The sequence below is a fragment of the Lucilia sericata genome, unplaced genomic scaffold (assembly GCF_015586225.1).
Source record: "Lucilia sericata isolate MDLA Ls3-8-SP2 unplaced genomic scaffold, ASM1558622v1 Contig000390F_arrow, whole genome shotgun sequence".
Lineage (NCBI taxonomy): Eukaryota > Metazoa > Arthropoda > Insecta > Diptera > Calliphoridae > Lucilia > Lucilia sericata.
Window position 1 is genome coordinate 342,617 of NW_023994408.1, and position 20,894 is coordinate 363,510.

A 20,894-nucleotide genomic window follows, 5' to 3' on the forward strand; every position below is an offset into this window, starting at 1 on the left:
ATAAATGTAGCTGGAACTATTTGACAGGATTTTTATTAAGTTCTTCTTGCAATTACATATTAGCGAATTACTACACACACATATTAACTAAACTACCGTCGCGAATAGGATTTACTTATTAGCAGAATATTACACAGTTTTTAAACTTTATATTATTTCACATTATCTTAAACTAATATGTATATTTTTATTAAAAACTAATTTTTATTACAAATCACAATTTTTTCCGACAAACACGTGTTGCATTTAGCAAACTTTAAAAGGCAATGACCGCAATGACAGAATCAAAACAAAACAACAAATTGCACAAAGATGAGAGAAAAAACCAAGAGAGATTATTAAACTGTTGCGTAATTACGAGTGAGAGAGAATTGCATTTTATTAAACTGCAATTTACTTCTTAATTTTTTATTTTTGTTGCTATTTTCTTTAATATTATTGTAGCACAACACTTTATTAATACTTTTTACACATTTATTTGTTTAAAATAACAATTTATTTACTTATTTTTAATATTTTATTACCGATGCATTTCAATATACTTGTTACTTTCATTTGAAGGAATAACTAATAAAAGGGAAAGTAAAAATTAAGTTTAATGTAGGAGAAAAAGGGTTGCCAGAATGTTGGTTATAATTAAAGTGACATTTGTATTGATTTGTGGTTTATTGGCTTGTAAGAAATTAATCGAATTTTTTTAAATACATATTTTATAAGAAATTACGCATTTTTGTATTTAAAAGTTTATTGTATAACGGTTTTCTTAAAACCTTTTCAACCGTACACCCGTTGTAGATAAAACTTAAAAGTGCTGCCAACTTTCTGTAACAGCTGTTTTTGACATAACATTAATTTTTTTCTCTTTATGTTGTTTTTTCTACACTTTCGTAATGATACTTTCATAATTTCAATTTTTTTTTGAGCTTGTAGTATTAGGAAATCATAAAATAAGTGTTTTTAACTAAAATATTCCAAACTTTTGAATGAATCCGTTTAAAGTTTAAATTAAAACCCTTTAAGTTTAATTAAATAAATCAAAATGTTGCTGCAGTGTTTGGGAAAATGTACACGTTTGTCCAGACCCACCATCAAATACACAACAAATGTTTCTGGCCATCATCAGCAGCATTGGAGATCATTTACGATAAGGCACAATTATGTATCAGGGAAAATAAACACAAATTTTAATGCCACCCGAGGGCAATTGTTAACTTCACCTCTAATGAGGCAAAATGTCTGGTTGTTAAGATTAAAAAATACCGCTCCCGAGCTAAGGAAAGCGAAAGCTCCCAAAGTTAAACTAAAGAAAGGTGATATCGTGCGTTTGATCAGTTTGGCAAAATCGGAAAAAATGGTTTTAGCAGGTAAAGATTTGTTTAAATAAGTTGATCTCTTCAAGTACTTAGATTTGCACAGGTTTTCGTAAGGAAAACAACAAAATCTATTGAAATATTGAGTCTGGGAACGGACAGTAAAACCTGCATATCTGACAAGTACAGTAGCAAAGTTAATTGTTATTTATATATGTATGTTTGTTTCAGCTGCCATTGGCTGTTTGATTATCTCCTCGGCCATAACCATGACTGTACCCTTTGCTTTGGGTAAAATTTTGGACATTATTTTCGATAAAGAAGGTGCTAATGGTGAACAAGCTTTAGATAGATTAAAACATTTTTCCGCTATACTATTGGGTATATTTGTGGTGGGAGGTTTAGCCAATTTTGGTCGGGTTTATCTATTTAATAGTGCCTGTAAGTTCTACTTAAATATTTCTTGAAAATAAGTTAAACATTTTGTCTAACTTTTCCTTCTAGCCTTGCGTATTGTGCGCAACTTACGCTCTAAACTGTACAGACGTATGCTGCATCAGGAAGTGGGTTGGTTTGATAGAAAAGGCACCGGTGAATTGGTAAATCGTTTGGCTACTGATACTTATTTGGTGGGCAACTCCTTGAGTCAAAATCTATCAGATGGTTTACGTTCTACTGTTATGGTTTTGGCCGGCACCACTATGATGGTAAGAATATACATACATAAAAATATGTAAAATTTAACTTTCTTCTAAATATGTCAAACTTTTCAGATTTACACTTCGCCGCAATTAGCTCTGATAAGTACCTGTGTGGTGCCTTGTGTGGCAGGGATAGCTGTTATATATGGTCGTTATGTGCGCACCATAACCCGCCAATTGTTAGACAAATTGGCCGATATCTCCAAATCAGCCGAAGAACGTTTGGGCAATGTTAAAACTGTTAAGACTTTCACCAAAGAAGAACAGGAATGTAAAGCTTATGATAACCTTTTAACAGAAGCTTTAAATCTAGGCTACAAAGAAGTTATGGCGAAATCATTATTCTTTGGTTTGGTAAGTTTTATTAAACAAATCAAATGTCTTTATAATCTAAATTTTGTTATTTGCAGACTGGCATGTCTGGCAATATAATCATAGTTTCTGTTTTATACTATGGCGGTTCTTTGGTCGTACAAGATGCCTTAACTATTGGCGCCTTGACATCATTCATATTATATGCTGGTTATTCGGCCATTTCTATTAATGGTCTTTCCAATTTTTATACCGAATTAAATAAAGGTGTGGGATCGGCCCAACGTATTTGGGAAATATTTGATCGTAAAAATTCGATTCCCTTAAATTTTGGCATAATACCAGAGACGAAACCACGCGGTGAAGTTGTATTCGATAATGTTAACTTTAGTTTCCCGGCTCGAGCGGATAGTGTAGTTTTAGATAATTTTAATTTAACTTTAAAACCAGGACAAACCACAGCTATAGTGGGACGTAGCGGTTCGGGTAAAACCACCATAGCCACCTTGCTGTTGCGACTATATGATCCTTTGCAGGGTAGAGTTTTGCTGGATCAAGTGGATTTGAAAGACTTGAGTCCTGTATGGTTAAGAAATCATATAGGTGCAGTGAGTCAGGTGAGTGTGAGAAGCTGTTTGAAGGACTATAGTTTTTTAAAAGAGAATTTCGTTTCTTTCAGGAACCTGTTTTATTTTCTGGCACCATAAGAGACAATATTATGTATGGCTTGAATAAGGATCAATCGATAAGTGAATCTGAATTTGAGGAAATTGTTCGTAAAGCTCATGTTGATGAATTTACATCTCAACTACCCCAGGGCCTTAATACCATGGTGGGCCAACGAGGCATGATGTTAAGTGGAGGACAAAAACAGAGAGTAGCCATTGCTAGAGCTTTAATAAAAGTAAGTTTTCTAATTATTACTAAAAGCTTTCTTCAAAATACTTATTTTTTCTGCTACTCCCTACAGAATCCCACCATTCTCATACTGGACGAGGCGACCAGTGCTTTAGATTCCGTTTCCGAAGAACTAGTACAAAATGCACTCGAACAATTAGCTAAAGGCAGAACTTGTTTAACCATAGCTCATCGTTTATCCACTATACGTAATGCTGATTCTATAGCGGTGCTAGATAATGGACAAATTGTCGAACAGGGACGTTATGAGGAGTTAATAGCACGCGATACTAGCACATTTAAAGAGTTGGTTAAGAAACAGGCGTTTCTTATGAACTCATGATGACTTCTGAACTAAGAAACTAATTTGGTTTTAGTAGACAACTTTTGTTTTAGCCAATTTTTATTATATTATTTAATTTTTAGTTAACAAATTTATTTTTGTTAAAGTTGTACAAGTTTTAAAGGTTTATTGTTATACTTATGTAACTTTACAAGCAGCAAAAGAATAGTTGATTTTGCGGTTATTAATAAAACGATAAAAGGCATAAATTTTGTTATCATAAATGTAATTTCTTATTTAAAAATGTATATAAAAATAATAATAACAAATGTTAGATGAGATTTTTAGAAAATTTTATGAAATTTACTTATTTTTTTTTTTTTAATATTTGAATAAAAGAGAGGTTTATGAAGTTTTTAAGAAAAATAATCATTTATAACAAGGTCAATGTTCTAAACATTTAAAATATATGTATATAAAGTTAATAATCTGTTAACAAATTTAGTTTCTTAAAAATTTTAAAAATCTTTTTTTAATTACGTGGAATTGTTATTTTAGAATAATTTTCTTAATCTAAACAATAATATGGAATAGCCAGATTTCGTGAAGTTATAAAAATATTTATGTTTTTGTATATGTTCAATTCACAATCGATGTTGTATGGAATGACATCTAAATGTATGATACGACATTTTTTACGTGGGTTAATTCATTTTTTTAACAGAATGTTCATAACAAAGTTCTGTTCCTAATCACATATAACATATCCTCCTTTACGGCAAGGTTGTGAATTCATTTATAGTTTTCTTATAATAACAAAATGTATAAAAAATTTGCAAAGTTTTTAAAACGTTTTATGCAAAATATAATAAAAAATAGTAAATCTTACATTACACGCTCATCACTTTCAAGAAGACCACAAACATTTAACTCCCTGATAACATTGGGCAAAGAAATGATATAGAAATTCTCTCCCTCGATTGTGGTAACATTGTCACATTTAATAATTTCATTATTAGGAATTATTTGTTCAAGTTTGGCAATCAGTTTATCATCACATTCTTCTGGTAAACCTAAGCATAACAAGATATTAAGTTTGCAAATTGTAAGATAGATAGATAGATAGATAGATAGATAGATAGATAGATAGATAGATAGATAGATAGATAGATAGATAGATAGATTAGATAGAAGATAGATAGATAGATATAGATAGTAAAGATGTAGATAGATAGATAGCTAGATGATAGATAGATATAGATAGATGATAGATAGATAGATAGATAGATAGTAGATAGATAGTCGATAGATGATAGATAGATCGATGAGATAATAGATGATAGCTAGATGATAGATAGATAGATAGATGCGCCCTGCCGCTATGATCGATAGTCTAGATAGTAGATCGATAGATAGATGATTCTAGTGCTCGATCCTCGCTCGCTCGATCCTCCTCGATCGCTCCTATAGATATAGCTTCGATCGATACATAGCTAGATAGATAGATGATATCCTGATATAGATACCTTTGATCGCGAATTCGCACCCCAACTCTGCTTTCACATGCTCACCTTTATTTCCATCCGCAGTATATATAGATATGATGCCTCGGATAACGGCGTATATTTTCAATTGGTACAATGGTCATATTACCATCATCAACTAAAATGTATAGAGGATGGACCATCACCTACGGCTCTAAACAAATGCCACCGATTACATAAACCATCTAAACTATAACGAGCAATACAAAGTTCATCGACTCTATAAAGGCAAAAGTTGAAATTAAAAGAATATTTTTGCTTAACATTAAGCTTTCTATGTCTACCTTGGTGTATAAGCTTCTTCGGGTATAGATTCTGCATAGGTTTGTAATTCTTTTTGGAATTTTTGTATTTCAATGACATAGGGTTTGATGGTGCAAGATATGCAGCCAGAACTCATTAAGGAATTGTCCATAACAAAAAATTCCACATCATCACCAGTGGGTAAAACTTTTTGCTCCAAATACTAAAGAATGAATTAAAAAAGGAAAGTTTCAGTGTTTTACATTGATCATTTAGGTTAAAGTTCTGAATTAGTAATAATGCTGTACTCACCCCACGATTACATATTTCATTGGAATTTTGTGGTTCCATAGGTTTCGATAATTTAACAATCATTTTATTTAAATTCTGTTGAGTATTCTCATCAATTAGTTCCACAGCATAAATTTGATTGGTTTCAAGAAAATCTTCTGGTTTATAGCGTATTTCCACATTTATATTATGCAAGTACGTATACATAAATTTGCGTATTTCTTGTGTCATGTGCAGATCAGGAACATCTTTTAACAAAACTGGTATAGCATGACGTGGCTTTGAAACAAACTCATCGGGTGCTTCATATAAATCTTCCAATTTCATTTGTTCCAAATTACCATAGTCCACAAAAATAATTAAAATTCTTTCGTCATTTGTGGCCTGTAGAACCAATGCACGATTGAATTGATTTTCAAATTTGGCAATAACCATTCGACCACAATTAGGTGGAGATTTCAAAGGCTGCAGCAATTTACCTATAGCTTGTAGAGAATCGATTGTATTGAAATAACTCAAATTGTCATCATAAGTTTTGGAACGTATGAAAACTACGTTGGTTTTTGAAATTGCTGTTATGGTAACAATATTACCACTACGCGGCATATTTTGCTGAGCAGCACTTTTTGTAGAATTTCCCGAATCATTTGTAGGTTGCTTTTCTGGGTTTGTCGCGATTTTAGAGCTACTTGGGAGTTGCAAATCGTTTCCATTCAAACTTGTAGGTTTATTGACCAAACCTTTCGAAGAACTTGGTAATTGTTGTTTAGAATTACTTTCGTTGTTTTTCGTTAATTTTTCTTTGGTAGTTGTAAGATTTTCATTATTCGTATTCTTTGAATTATTTGAGGAGTTTTTGTTCAATTCGTTTGGTTTTTTTGGTGGTGGAGTTTTTTGTAAATGTCTATAATGGAATTTATTATTTTTTTTTTTTTTTGTAAAAAATGGAAATAAAATAATTTTGGTTTGAATTCTTTTAAGTGAAAAAAACTTTATATAGAGAAAAAGCTTTATATGTATGTAATAAAAAGCCCTTTTTTAAAAAGTTTATTAAATGCAAATAGATTTTTTAATAAGCTTTTTTATAAAAAAGCTTTAACAAAAATGTTTGTGAAAAAAGCTTTTATTAAAGCTTTTTTGTGAAAAATCATTTTTGAAAAGAAAAAAATTTTTGTGACCATTTAAAACAAATTCTTGTGAAAAAAAGCTCTTAAAAAGCTTTTTAGAGAAACAAAATGCTTTTAGTAAAAAAAAAAGTATATTTTAATAAAAAAAACTTATTTTAGTGAAAAAAATAGTTTAAATGAAGAAAGCTTTTTTGTTAAAAATGTTCTTTTAATAAAAATATTTTTATAGTACTTTTTTTACAAAAGACATTAAAAAGCTTTTTTAGAGGAACAAAAAGCTTTTTAATGAAAAAAGCTTTCTTATTTTAAAATGTTCTTTTAATAAAAATGTCTTTTGTAAAAAATTACTTTTATAGTAATTTGTAAGTGAAAAGCTTTTCAGCAATAAAATGTTTTGTTGCTAAAAAGCTAATTTTCTTCTGTATAACTTACTTTGGTTTTCCACATTTATAACGATGTTGAGGCCAATCACTTATTTGACACTCAGCACTACAATAGTGCTGGGAACAGCGGCTGCAGACAGTGTCACAAGCGTAAAAACATACAGAACATCTATCGAAGTCCTTAGCCATTACACAATTTCCTGGTTTATGTTCATATTTGTTGGAGGTGCCATTGTAAGTACCCGAAGATTCGTTATGTTTTTTCTCAATAAATTTTTTTGTATTCTCCGGCATGCTTTTTATAAAAATAAAAACAATATTAAAAATAGATATCCTGTCAACCTCATAATAAATATCCTTAAACCTCCTTTTTTTACTTACTTTACATAAGAACGACCATTGCGATAATTAAATTTCTGATTATTTGGCATTTTATAAAGACCCTGACGCTCCAAACTGTGGGCATCATCTGTCAAAAGTTGCAAAGGAAGTCCCGTATCAACTGCACTGGCGCTGTTCCTATTAATAAGCGAGTCTTCCTTAACATTCGGACGAGGATGTTGCTTTTTCGATGTACGATAACTACGATTTTGATAATCAATGCCCGTGTTCTGTGGTGGTACTGGGCTATAATTTTGATTCACTTTATTTCTTTCCCCATCTGATGGTTTTTTATTTTTCCCCACTAATACTTCAAAACCATAGTTATTGTGTTCCAAAGCACGAAAAACTGCTTCCATATCACTAAAACACAAGAATTTCACAATAATTTTAGCAAGTCAGCAAAAAATGAAATCAACTATAAACAAACTCACGCTACTGTAGCCAAATCCACAAAATAATAATCATTTTTAGTACTGTCCCGAACAGATTTAACACGACCATGCCGCGAACAAATGTTATGCATTGCCTTCTTGGTCATATCTTTGGGCAAGTGCCGAAATATCAACGTTGGTACAGCTTGTTGCTCCTGCTTTTTGCCGGCATTATTATCATCTTTATTTGCTTTGTTGCAATTTTGCAAAGCTTGTTGCCCGGGCTGTAGTTCGGCATCGAGTTCTGCTCCTGGACCAGTAACATAATGATTGAATTTGGTGTTTTTGTAGTCATTTTCCATGGGATTCCATTGTTTAAATTTATCATCGAGTTCTTTAGCACTCATTTTGTTTGAAACAGTTGCAATTTTTTTATTTAAATAAGAAAAAGAAACAAAAATGTTTTTTCAAAAATAAAAATACAAACAACGAAGAAGAACAAAACACTTAATAGAGATGATAAATAAAAAATTTTGTTATCGAACTTAGAGAAGGTTAAAACAAAAAGTCGACTTTTTGCAATTTATGAAATGTTGATTATTCGACTTGTAATATTAAAATTATCGATTTTTTTTTCAATTAAAATATAATTCTCCAGTCTATACAAATGAAAAAAACCCTTATTTAAGAACTGATCAAAATTTAATTTAGATGTAGTTCAATTCTAGATCAATTCTTGTGCAGTTTTAGTTCAGTTCTAGTTTATCACAAGTTCAATTCTAGTTCAGTTCTATTTCTATCTCAGTTCTAGTTTAGATCTAGTACAGTTCTGTACAGTTGAGATCTAGTACAATTCTAGTAAGTGCTTGTTCAGTTGTGATTTATAGTTCTATTACAATTCTAGTTGAGCACTTGTTCAGTACTGATGTAATTCTAGTACGATTTTAGTTCAGTTCTAGATTAGTTCTAGTTTAATTCTAGTTCGGTTATAGTTCAGTTCCAGTTCGGTTCTAGTTCAGTTCTAGTACAGTTCTAGTTCAGATTTAGTTTAGTTCAGTTCTAGTTCTGAACTATTTCAGATTTAGTTCTGTTCTTTGTTTATGATCATTAATCACAAAATAGTCTTCCCTTTTTTTAATAAATTTCATTTCAAAGGATCTGAAAAACTAGCAAACTAGTGTTGATATGGTATAGATATAGATATACTTTATTAAAAAATGCATTATATTTAATTAAGTTGTTTTAATCAGCTCTTCTTTTCTTCAGAAGACTTCCTAATAAATCAGATATAGCGGGTAATTCGGGTACAGATTGATTATGAAGATGACTACCAACGGCCACTTTATTATGGTTGCCTTGCATATTACGATGTTGTGGAAATGTAGGCATCAATTTGGGATCACATGCTAAAAAGAAAAATGTTAAAATTAACACATATTTTTAAGCGGAAAGCCATTTAAAATAATATTCAAACCAGAATAAGAAAATTAAAATTTTGAAAATCTAATTTAATGTATATTTTTATCTAATATTTAAGACTTACGCAATGGTGGCTCCTTAAAATAACTGCTGTGCAGGCATTCCTCTGCCGTTGCCCTTTTCTTCGGATCATACATGAAGAGGAAATTAAGTAATCTTAAGCCTGCCGCCGAAAGATATTGGAATTTTTGCTTTAAATTATTATATGGATGTTGTTTCAGTGTGAAATTTTGTAAAGCGGGCATTTTTGCCAAGTCTGGCCAAATGGCTTCAGAAGGAGTGCCCAACAAATCGATTATCAGTTCTAGTTGGGCTATTTCGGTGTTACCGGGAAGTAAAGGTTTGTGGGAGAGTAGCTCACCTAATATGCAACCCACGGCCCACATATCTACAGCGGTGGTTTGTGTGGGAGAGCCGAGTAAAAGTTCTGGGGAACGATACCATAAGGTAACAACCTGGGGAGTCATGGGGCCGGAGGGTAAGCCAAATAAACGGGCCAATCCAAAATCGGCTGGAAAATAGTCAAGGTGTTGAATGCAGTGGAAGTCCAAAATATGTATATGTTAAGAATAACTTACCTATTTTAACACATCCCTTATCGGTCATTAATAAATTTGATACCTTTAGGTCCCGATGTATAATATAGCGAGAATGCATATATTTAAGACCCTGCAATACTTGTAGAATAATACATTTTACTTCTGATTCTGAGAAAGGTTGAGACATATTATCCAAAAGTGAAGCTAAATCCTGCTCACAGTATTCCATAACTAAGAAAATGCTAAAAGGGCAGAATTTATTAAACAATGGGCATTATATAAAGTCTGTTATCTAAATCCCACCTTTCCAAACTCTTGCCCACCACCACATCTAATAAATTTACAATATTTTCATGTTTACACGTCTTCAAGATGGTTATTTCTCTTAGGCCACTTACCGGCAAACCATCTTTCTCCTGATCCATGCGTACTTTTTTTAAAGCCACTATTTCATTGGTACGTGTGTCACGGGCACGATCTTAAATAAACAAAAAGGAAATTTATTATAAAATGCAAGTTTTACAGCGACTTGTTATGAAAAATCACTCACAAACTATACCATAAGTGCCTTCACCAATGCGATTGAGTTTTTCAAATTCGGTAACAGCTCGACAGCGTCCATGCTTAAATAAATTTAAATTTAGGATTAGTGTTTTGTTTCAATATTTGACAGATTTACAGCTTTTATGGTTGACTAGTTTTTATATATTTTTTTTTTTTTTAATTAATTCCAAAAATTTTTGACTTAAACCTATACATTTGACTAGTATTGGAACTGACCATTTATTATATTTCCCAGTTTTACACTAAAACATTCATGTAATGGAAATAACTAGTATTGCTTAAAACTTATAAATCCCAGTAATACTTGAACCGATTACTACTAATTTTGTTAATATTTTTGTTATAACATACCACATCTCTTTCCTTTATCTCAGTTGGGTCTCCCGTTTTTATGGATATAAGAAAACCCTTACGCGTTACTGGTGCTTGTGGATCTGCTGGCTTATTTTCACTCATTTCTGAAAAAAAAATAATTATTTTTAATTCGTTAAAAGTTAAAATTTTAAGAAAAAATTACCTTTGCTCATTATTTTAACAAAAATAAACAATTTTCTTCAAAAGTTGTTTACATTTATCCGGCGTTGTTAAAAAAGTACTAAAAAATTGTACTAAATAACAGCTGTTGGGTAATGCCAGATTGATTTTTTGCTTGATGCCCACATCTTATATCTTAATATTCCAGATATGTACAGTTATATATAAATTTAAACTTTGGAGACCTGTAACTCCTATGCCCAAGTAGAGCAGAGAAATATTTTTTTGTATATTTATAAATTTCATGTTTGTAGTCAGAATAAAACAATATAAGCAAATGTTTTAAAATCATATTTGTAAGATATTTCAAAAATGTCTGAATTTTATAAATCTTTGAAATATCACTCTGGCATCTTTACTTACTACTACTAAAAATAATAACATTTGGCAACTCTCACTACTCCACGTGCAGTTTGTTTACAATTTTATGCAAGGGAACAAGTGAAAAAATAAGTTTTCTTAATTTCTTAAAAAATATATATACAAATTTAAATAAATTGCCTAAAATATGTCTCAGGAGGAAGGTAAGTTTAGACACAATAAATCCCCCACAAAAACAATCCAATAAAGTTTAAATTTCTTTTAGAATTTTCAAAATGGCTGAGACGCAAAGAAAAAACATTCGGAGAAAATCTTAAATTTGCCATAAAATCTTGGCAATCAGTGGAATTTACCTTAACGACTAAATATGAACTGATACTAAAGTGGCTGTCAGAGCAAGATCATTTAACAAATGAACAAATCCTTGAGGAGGATTTCAAAGAACTACTCAAGTTACGTGCCCAACCAGGTTTGGTAGGTCAACAAGTTAAAAAGGATTTCGTGCAATGGTTTTTAAAACAGGCCCAAGGAAATGTTAGTGAAGAAACTAGAAAATGGTGTAATTTGCTGCAACTCTTAGTGGAATTTGAGTTGTTACAAGACTTATTTAGGATGGATTATGAACTGCAGTGTCGTGTTTATGGTGAAATATTCCAAAGTTACGAAAAGTATTTATTGGCTCTGCAGCAAAGTGGGGGACAATTTTTAAGCACTTTTGAAACGGAATTCTTTGCCTCGGTGCTGAAAGGTCTAAAAGAAACTATCAAACGTTGTGGTGATAGTGCTTCCTATGAAAAAGCCTATACGGAGTTCACCTTACAGCCGTTTGCACAAGTTTTGTTGATATTGCGCTCATTTAAGGTAGACTTCTTTGATGAACTTTTGGATATTGAAAGTATATTGTGTGCAGAAATACCGGAGCGTAATTTGATATATCGCATCTTCAAGTTGGCTTTGCCGGTAAGGCTATTGTGTCTTGAGTGTGCTATTGTGAAACGTAGGGGAGTGGAAACTTTTCTCAAATATTTACTGCAACATGTATTTTGTCATTTCTTGCAACACACAGATTGCGAGAAGATGGATCCTTCATTATCATTAACGACGGCTGCTTATCTCTTGGAGATGTTAGGACGCCACGATGTGAGTTTAAATATACAAATTAACGAAACCCAGACAGCTGTTAAGTATTTGGGAGCACAAATCTTGTCAGCAGTTAAAGCTAGAAAAGAATCCCACTTTAAGGAAGTGTTGATGTTGTTGTGTGCTGCTTTACGTTTGAATCCCTTAATATTGGAACAAAATGTTTTCGAAATTACAGCCTGGATGATATTATCACCCAAATCTGGCGATAAAGAAGAGCAGGAATTGTTTGAAGAATATTTGGTATTGCTTATGGATATGTTTAGGCGTCTGAGTAGAGCGGAAAAGTTTGTTTCCAATCTCTTAAAGGCCTTAAAAGAGCATTTAAAAGATATCGATTTAAGTAGCAACAAAAAACGTAAAGCTAAAATAGAGTTGGAGACACCACAAAAAAAGAAAAAGAAGTTAGCGGATAATACAACAACGGAACAAAACGCTGAAGATTTTTCTAAATATTTGTGTATATTATTCCATGATTTCTTTAAACCCTCTCCAACAAAAACAGTAAATGATAATAGGAACCTCTCAGCCAATGCCTCCTTCTCTAAGCTACAAAACTTTTGGCCTAGTAATCCGGTGGGTTTGTCTTTCTCGAAAATTATTACAGGTTTAGTATCAAAACCATCTTTAACCATTTGGAAATCTTTACTCTATGCCTTAAAGGATCTAATAGAGTCTTTAAAAACGAAAGAGGAAATATCAGAAAATTCTCTATTCCTCTTGGATTTCCAAGCGGCTTTATTAACACAATATTTTGCTGGCTGTAAACTGGCCGAACAATCGGATAAATTTTTAAGCGAACTGCAACAACAAAGAGAATTTACTGGGGAAATTTTGAAATTATTTGGACAATTTCTATTGGAGAAAGAACATCAGCCACGTACTATGAGTGCATTTTTGGAATTGTCATATTTTGCTTCTAATTTTGAATTACTTCTCGCCTATTATCGTCCCGATGGTTGTCAACATGCTTCCCTGCAGCCTGTGCCGGCCGTAGAAAAATTACATAGTTTTCTTACAGCCGAAGAATGGATCTTAATACAACAACGTGTTTTAAATTTTGGCAAATCCTCTTGTAAACATTTGTTACATCGCCTTAAAATGCAAAAATCCCAAGCTGAACTTTTACTTCTGTCAACAAATAAAGAAAGTTTGCCTTTAAAATCCACCGATAATGAAATCTTAAATTCTCTTTTGAAGACACCCCAAGCCAAGTGGTATTTACAGCAATTGCCTAGAAGTGAAAAAGTCAATATTGCTGAATATTTTATTGACAAACCTGATTTATTGCATCTAACCTTTGATGATTTAGAATTATTGGAATTTGTGTCTTTGGTTGTTTATGAGAGTATTTGCAAATCTTTGAATTCTAAACATTCTTTATTGAAGTCTTTATCGGGTAATTTCGATAGAGTTCGTGAATGTGTTGAGGTTACTGCTTGCGAGTTATTAATTAAGGAATTAATTGATTTGATTATCAATCGTGCGGATCAGGAGTATAAAGTGAAAAAGTTGTCGGTGGAAGATATTAAAACAAGTTTGGATATATTATCGCGTTTGCCTTTGGGCCAGTTGAGACGTCAGCGAAAGACTATTATATTTGCTTTACACTTGAGTTTGTATCGTGATTTAAAAGCAGCTCAGGAAGAGGATTTAGCTTTGCAGTCATTGGAGATTTTGAAGGGTGAGTAACTTTTCGGATTTTCGATTTTTAGTATAAAAGATATTGTTCTTTTTTAAGACACTTTATTAATTATTTTCTTTACAACTGCCTCGCAGATCTTTTACATTTCGGACAACAAGTTTTAATCTTCAAATACCTGCCCACCTCACTTCTGCTTAAACTATTGCCCGCCGAAAGTTGTTGGGAGCTCTATGAGTTCCTATTTTCCACCGTAAAAAATGAGGAAAAAGGTACAGAACAATTCCTACAAGGACTAACTGATATACTCAGTGAATGCCAAAAATCTGCAAGTCTAAATGAAGAACAACGTAAACTGTTACTGGCGGCTATAGAAACTTTAGCTTCCCTAAGCGGAGCTAGTGCCAAACATATGCGTAAACATTTGGAAGGATTTTTGAAAATCTTTTCCGATTATCTGCAACAACATTTTACCGCTACTAGTGATGGCACTTCCAAAAAAGATAAGAAATTTGTACAAAAGACATTGGCAGGATTTGCTCCCTATGCCACAACGGTTTTGGGAAAAGCTGTCAAAGCCAAGGAAACAAATAAAGTAGCAGAGGAAAATAAGGAAACAGAAGAATTTAAACTGGAAGTAGATGAAGATTTTAGGCGTATAAGCAAAATTTATATAGGACACTCGGTAGGTTGTTATTTTTTATCATATAATGATATTATTATCATTATTTTGTTTGATATTCCAGATGGATTATCGCAATCCTCATGCTCTACGTTTAATGCAAGTAGCCTTAAATCATCGTGAATTATTGCATTTAGATCAAGATGAAATTGAATTTGTTTTAACCCATTACTGGTCTCAAATTAATGAGGATTTAAAGAATGTATCAGAGGCACAACAAAAACTTGGCAGTAAAACCATAGAGTCAGCAGTAAAAATGATTATAGGCAATAAAACCAATGAGGATCTATTGCTTGTACTCAAAACGATAGCCAACAATGTGCAGGAAACAAATTTCTCCAATATTTTAAGACTTTTGTCTCTAATAGCTAAATGCCCTTTTAGTACCATAAAAGGAGCGGTAAGTTTTCTTATTTAAACTAAACAGATTTCTCAGTTTTCTCTAAACATTTATTTTCTTTTGCTAGATTTTCAATGAACAATATAAACAAATAACTTTTAACATAACCTTACGTTTGGCCCGTGATGAGCAACAGCATTTTAATGATTACGATTTAATAGTTAACCTATTAAATTGTCATCAAGCCGTACTGGATAATAAAATGGTAAGTTTTCTTTTAATATCCAAAAAATTTTTTAAACTAATTTTATTATAACTCTTAGATACCCATTTCCACCGATACCTTGGATAGTATTTTATCTTTTCTTATGGATATTAATATTAAAAAATTTCGCTTGAGCGATACCAATCTCAAAGTTTTCCACAACCTCCATCTGGCCATGACTGAAGTGTGTTCGTCTTTAATAAAACATCGTCATATTTTACTAATGGATCGTGTGCCTCAATATATGCACATTTTCAAAGATCTATTACAATCCATAGTTTGGTATAAGAGTGAGCGTCAAAAGGATACTGCATTGCCCTCTAATGAAATAGATGATTTGTCTGAGTTGGCCTTGAAACTGGAAGCTTTAATGCATTTAATAGCACAACATAAAGTGGGTGTTAAGAGAGTGGCTCCTTTCGTTTTGACTTTTATTATTAATTTAATGGTTGCGAATAAAAGACCTACTACGTTATACAATAAGGTGAGTTTTAGTGTCTTAATTAATGTTTGTTTCATTAAATTTTACGATTTTCGTTTATTTTTCTTTTAGATCAAAACCCATATTGAGAATATTTGCTATGAATTGGTGGGCATTTGTGATCATCGTGTGGGTAGATTTATTTTACGTTGTTCCAATGAAGCTGGTCGTCAATTGTATGAATTACTGGTTAAGGATTATCAAAAATATCATAAGTTCAAGGGCAAAGTGTAAAGTGTAAAGAAAAGAGTTTAGGGATGTTTGTGAACATGAGATTTTATGTGTGTTTTATATTAATTTAAATAAAAAATTTTTTGTTACACAAAATTTCGGGTTTTAATTTATTTTGATTAATTATTTAGTTAAATGCTTCTTAGTAAAACAATGAGAACTTAACCATACTTATTTTACATTTTGATCAAGAAGTTTCAATCTATAAATATTTTTTTACCTTATTATTGTTCAAGAAGCGAACATTTTTACTTTTCAATCCAGTTTTCTAGGTCAATTAGAAAACTATTTAAACATATTTGTAGTAAATATTATCAGCAATATTGCTGCGAAAAAATCAATAAAATTAGTTTAGAAATGGCTTAGATATAATCATTTAAACACAACGGCCTTACTTTTTGTACTAAAACATTCTATAATTCTATTCTTAAGCCGCTGAAAATATAAACAAAGGTTTGTGACTTGGCTATGAGAAAAACTACCGTTTTCATGTAATTCCCTCAATATACATATTTGTGCGTGGACTTGTTTGCTTGTAAATTGTAAATAAAGATTCATGTCTTTGCTATATTCGTTTTGAATCAAATTATAAATAAAGGTTTTTGTCTTCACTCTGTTTACATCCTTCTCCATACACATGTACGTGTGTGTATATGTGGGAGTGTAAACATGCATGCAAATTTTTGCATGACATTTGTACCAAAATTTGTCAGTTTAGTGCGCGTTTTTATAGCAAGTGGTCGTGTGTGATTTGTGCTATTTTATAAATTTCACAAAAATTTTGTAAAAATTTAAAAATAACAAGAAATATGATTGTTTTATAAAATTAAATCATGTTTTTCAATAAATCGTATGGAGTGTGAGTGTTTTTTAAGATTAGCTGCTGCTATTAAATGAAAGTGTTTGAAATATTTCCCAACAAAATTTGTTTTCTTAAAATTTATTAAATCTATTAATTTGTTGGTCATTTAGTAAAAAAAGCTTTTAATAATTATGAAAAATATGTAAAAATAGTGTGTGCAGTGTTTTTAAATAAATATTTAATGATTTGGTGGCGTTATAAGTAGAGCCGACAGCAAGCTAAGTTATTTTGGATAAACAAACCCGGGGGTTATAGGCATAAGGTAAGTGACACAATTTACTAAATTCTAGCACAATTTGGTTGTTATTTGTCCACTGGGCTGGTCATGAGATGTTTTGCAATAATTTGCAAAAAATTGGCAGTTGAGAGCCCCCTATAGAAGAGCAAATGCCAAGTAACTTCGAACAGTACAACTTCTATGTTTAAAGTGTTGTTGTTGTAACAGCTCGACTGTGGCCGATAGTTCTATGCCGGGGTTGATACAGCTGTCGCTGGGATGACAATCCGGAGCAAAGTTCCAATAGTCGTGGGAAATTTGCTTATGTTTAAAGCATTGTACATTTGGTCACAATATGATCCTTGCAAATATCCTCAGATATTATTAAATCATTTATAATATCATTCCCGAAGTAACTCATGTCCAATTTACATAATTGGTGAACAAAAACAGTGAAAATTGAAATAAAATATTTCTTTATAACATGCTGTTAGGTACGGAAACAAATTTTATCATCATTGGACCACTCTAATTGAATAATATTCCAATTGGATAAAACAAAAACAAATGTTTAATAGGAATAATTCAGAAATCTCTTTATTATGTCCCTAAAAATTGACCAGCAACTAATATCCTTAAATATTTATTTAAATTTGAAAACATATTAAACATAATTTCATTCATAATACATAAATTAATAGAAAATAACATAAAAATAAATTTGTACTTTATTCATAGAAGCCTAATCTCAGGCAAATAGAGAACATTTTTCACAAATAGGGTGATCAGCATCACAGGAACCACTAAAAAGTAAATACAAATTTAACCTCTAATTGACATTCCCCTCACATAAATACTTACAATACAGTAACGCATGAATTGCAAATAAATTGTCCACACTCCGTGCAAGAAAAGCCACATTCTTCGCACAAAGGCTTTTGGCAATTGGTGCAATCACTCTGAACATAAGTCTCACGATCACAACACTTAGCTTTGCGCCTTACCCATAGGAATTCCTCTTCCAAATCTTCGGCTCCTTTAGCTGCTTCTATTTGACCATTACCAAATAAAACCACCATACTTGATACGGGCGTCTTTTTATTACGATTTGGTTGTATATTATTATTGCTGACAGAGCGTGCCGCTTGGAACAATAGCTTGGTGGTTTTAGCTAAAGATTTTCATTAAAAATCAATAAAATACATAAATTCTTTTGATTCCATTTTCTTAACTTACCATGTATTTCTTTCATTTTATTGGCATCATGGGAATCCACAATTTTTTCATTAACATGCATTTTAGTTTGTAAAGTGTAAGGCGATTCCTCGGAACGCATTCTTTTTAAGCTAACTCTTTGCATTTTGTAGGTATTTATGAAAACTTATCAGAATTTTTTTATGTATATTTTTTGTGAAATTCTTGTGTAGATATAAAATTTTTTGAGAAGTTCACACAAAATGAAATTGTTTGTAAACAACACAGTTGTAAATAAAGTGGAGTCAAATTTTGTAATTGTACTTAAAGTAACAATAATATCAGCTGTGTTTTCATTTTCATATGGTACACCTAGAGAATTAAGTGTGTAGAATTGAATTATGTACATATTTATTTTTTATAAATTTTGATTTGATTTTTTATATTACAATATTTTTTGGTATAAAAAAACTAGAAACAACTTTTAATTTTGAAATAATTTTCATTAAAACAATGAGTAAAATTAATTTTTCTATGAAATCTCTATTTTTATATTTAAAAGTATAAATGAAAAAATGGTTTAACAATATTTTCATCAAAATGCTGTCCAATTGACATATTTAAGACTCCAGGGGCCACTTGTATGGGGAATAGGTGAAATCGTGGACCGATATTGCTCAATTCAAATACCAAACAAACCTTATTAACTTAGAATAACTGTGAGATTTCGCCTTAGAATTCAATAAGTTCCCACAAATATATACTTTTGACAATATCAATATACCCAATACAATAATATCTTTTTTGACGGTGGGTATAAAAAATGAGGTTATTATTTGGTCGGTCAAACAAAAATCCAAGAAAGAGCAGTAGTTCTTGGTTTTTTAGTTTGTCCGACGAAATCGAATTTTATTTTTTCATTTTAAATTTGGTAAAAGTTGTAGTTTTAATGTCACTTTTTCTACCCTACCTACATCACTATAGTTAGGAGGGTATTATCAGTTGTTCTTGGTTTTTTGTCTTTTTAGTTGGTCCGACGAAATCGAATTTTTATATTTTTTCATTTCTAATTTCTCATAGAAAAGCTCAAATTTGGTAAACTACTACACTACACTATTATAGTTGGGAGGCTATTATGCTTTTATGCTGATATTTGTAACATCCAAAAATATTGGTCCTATCTGTACTTTCGTATATCTACCTGTCTGTGTGTCCATATTAATCAGTGCATTATTTCACGTAGCCTCAACACACCGTCCCCCCTAAGTAGGGCTTGTGAGTTCATAATTATGTTCGATGTTCTAGTATGTCAACAAAAATCGGCAAAACTTAGTTTTATGAAAGTCTAAATGATACTGCCGATTTTCTTAATGATCGGGCCTCATTTGGCTCTAGCCCCAATACAAACTCCTTTTCATAAAATATGTAACTTGAACACGATGAAAATCTGCATAAATAACTTTAATGTAGACGTAAATTCCTCTACCAAAATTATTAAATATAGGCCCATATTTACCCTTACCCCTATATAAACCCACTTGTAGAAAATCTCTTATTTTGACAACAAAAAGTAAGAAAATTCCGGAATTAAGGTAAAAAAATAAATGCCTTATTATTACAAAAAATAATACACATTTTTAACATATTCACTGGTGTAGGGTATTATATGGTCAGCCATGCCCGACTATACATTCATACTTGGTTATATATTAAATTTTTTGTTATTTCAACAATTCATAAATATTGCCCCCCAAAGGTTTATTACTCCCTTCTATAACTTTAAATTTTAAGAAATTCGATTCCTAATAAACTTTTTAAAACAACAAAAAATCTTATTTTTCAAATCAGCTGTGCTAAATTTATAACAACACAAATGTTGTAAATTTATATCCAATATATCTTGTCATAAATTTAAACATACATCTATCAAATATGTATATTCCCAATAAAGAACACATTTTTCACCCTACAAAAATCCCTAAAAAATAAACTTCAAAATTCCCCAAAAAAATGGAAAAAATTAAATTATATTAATCAATTTAAAAATATGTATCTATAGTAAGTAAGTATAGTCATAGTAAGCAATTACAATAAATTAACATATTTTATGATATTAAATCAACTAAAACGAACTGTGTAACACAGAGAATAGAATTTTTACGAGTGCTTGAGCTTCTACATCTGATTTCGTGTATTTATTTCTTTTTTAATATACAAGATTATGAAGATGAGAATGTATACAGTATTAAAAAAATATGTGTATGTCTATAAAAAAGATACATTTTAAACTCTAATTTTAGTAAGCATAGATACATAGATACCGAAGTATTGAAATAGTTTTAATGCACCATAGATACCGGGACTCTAAATACACCCAAACAAAATAAATATTTTGAATTTATACATTCTTCTTACTACAACAATACAAACGAATCGAATCCAAATACTTACTATACAACAGGCAGATAGCGAGACAAACTTACTACACACATAGATACACAATTTTGTCTATAAAAAAAATATATATATAAAAAAACAACAAATCACATAAACTAAA

The 20,894-nt window shown here is 31.2% G+C and overlaps 5 protein-coding genes across 6 annotated transcripts; 2 read left to right on the forward strand and 3 right to left on the reverse strand.

Moving 5' to 3' along the window:
* Window positions 1-885: 885 nt before the first annotated feature.
* On the forward strand, window positions 886-3,818 carry LOC119604412 (ATP-binding cassette sub-family B member 10, mitochondrial). 2 transcript variants are annotated; one of them, XM_037956993.1, is made up of 7 exons: window positions 886-1,364; window positions 1,542-1,751; window positions 1,815-2,017; window positions 2,084-2,365; window positions 2,422-2,940; window positions 3,003-3,227; window positions 3,294-3,818. In XM_037956993.1, exons 1-7 carry the CDS (start codon window positions 1,040-1,042, stop codon window positions 3,561-3,563), a joined length of 2,034 nt encoding a protein of 677 aa, XP_037812921.1. In that variant the 5' UTR covers window positions 886-1,039; the 3' UTR covers window positions 3,564-3,818. The 2 variants fall into 2 exon arrangements, with proteins under 2 accessions (XP_037812921.1, XP_037812922.1); XM_037956994.1 differs by lacking the exon at window positions 1,542-1,751 and having other exon boundaries at window positions 3,294-3,805.
* A 112-nt stretch (window positions 3,819-3,930) lies between these two features.
* Window positions 3,931-8,357, reverse strand: LOC119604413 (protein vreteno). Its single transcript, XM_037956995.1, is given in 9 exon segments — window positions 3,931-4,309; window positions 4,393-4,622; window positions 5,098-5,184; window positions 5,186-5,267; window positions 5,332-5,513; window positions 5,603-6,485; window positions 7,141-7,386; window positions 7,473-7,835; window positions 7,907-8,357. Coding segments are annotated over 9 exon segments (2,430 nt in total). The 5' UTR covers window positions 8,254-8,357; the 3' UTR covers window positions 3,931-4,299.
* A 667-nt stretch (window positions 8,358-9,024) lies between these two features.
* On the reverse strand, window positions 9,025-11,045 carry LOC119604418 (cyclin-dependent kinase 10). Its single transcript, XM_037957004.1, has 7 exons — window positions 10,946-11,045; window positions 10,780-10,886; window positions 10,415-10,487; window positions 10,168-10,342; window positions 9,904-10,106; window positions 9,390-9,836; window positions 9,025-9,252 (listed from the first exon to the last, which is right to left on the reverse strand). Exons 1-7 carry the CDS (start codon window positions 10,953-10,955, stop codon window positions 9,089-9,091), a joined length of 1,179 nt encoding a protein of 392 aa, XP_037812932.1. The 5' UTR covers window positions 10,956-11,045; the 3' UTR covers window positions 9,025-9,088.
* A 309-nt stretch (window positions 11,046-11,354) lies between these two features.
* Window positions 11,355-16,160, forward strand: LOC119604414. The gene is made up of 7 exons (XM_037956996.1): window positions 11,355-11,486; window positions 11,549-14,107; window positions 14,203-14,750; window positions 14,812-15,147; window positions 15,215-15,352; window positions 15,411-15,836; window positions 15,906-16,160. Exons 1-7 carry the CDS (start codon window positions 11,471-11,473, stop codon window positions 16,065-16,067), a joined length of 4,185 nt encoding a protein of 1,394 aa, XP_037812924.1. The 5' UTR covers window positions 11,355-11,470; the 3' UTR covers window positions 16,068-16,160.
* Window positions 16,161-17,773: 1,613 nt separating this feature from the next.
* On the reverse strand, window positions 17,774-18,632 carry LOC119604415 (apoptosis regulatory protein Siva-like). The gene is made up of 3 exons (XM_037956997.1): window positions 18,380-18,632; window positions 18,005-18,314; window positions 17,774-17,946 (listed from the first exon to the last, which is right to left on the reverse strand). The coding sequence occupies exons 1-3, from the start codon at window positions 18,501-18,503 to the stop codon at window positions 17,892-17,894; spliced, it is 489 nt and encodes a 162-aa protein (XP_037812925.1). The 5' UTR covers window positions 18,504-18,632; the 3' UTR covers window positions 17,774-17,891.
* Window positions 18,633-20,894: the final 2,262 nt, after the last annotated feature.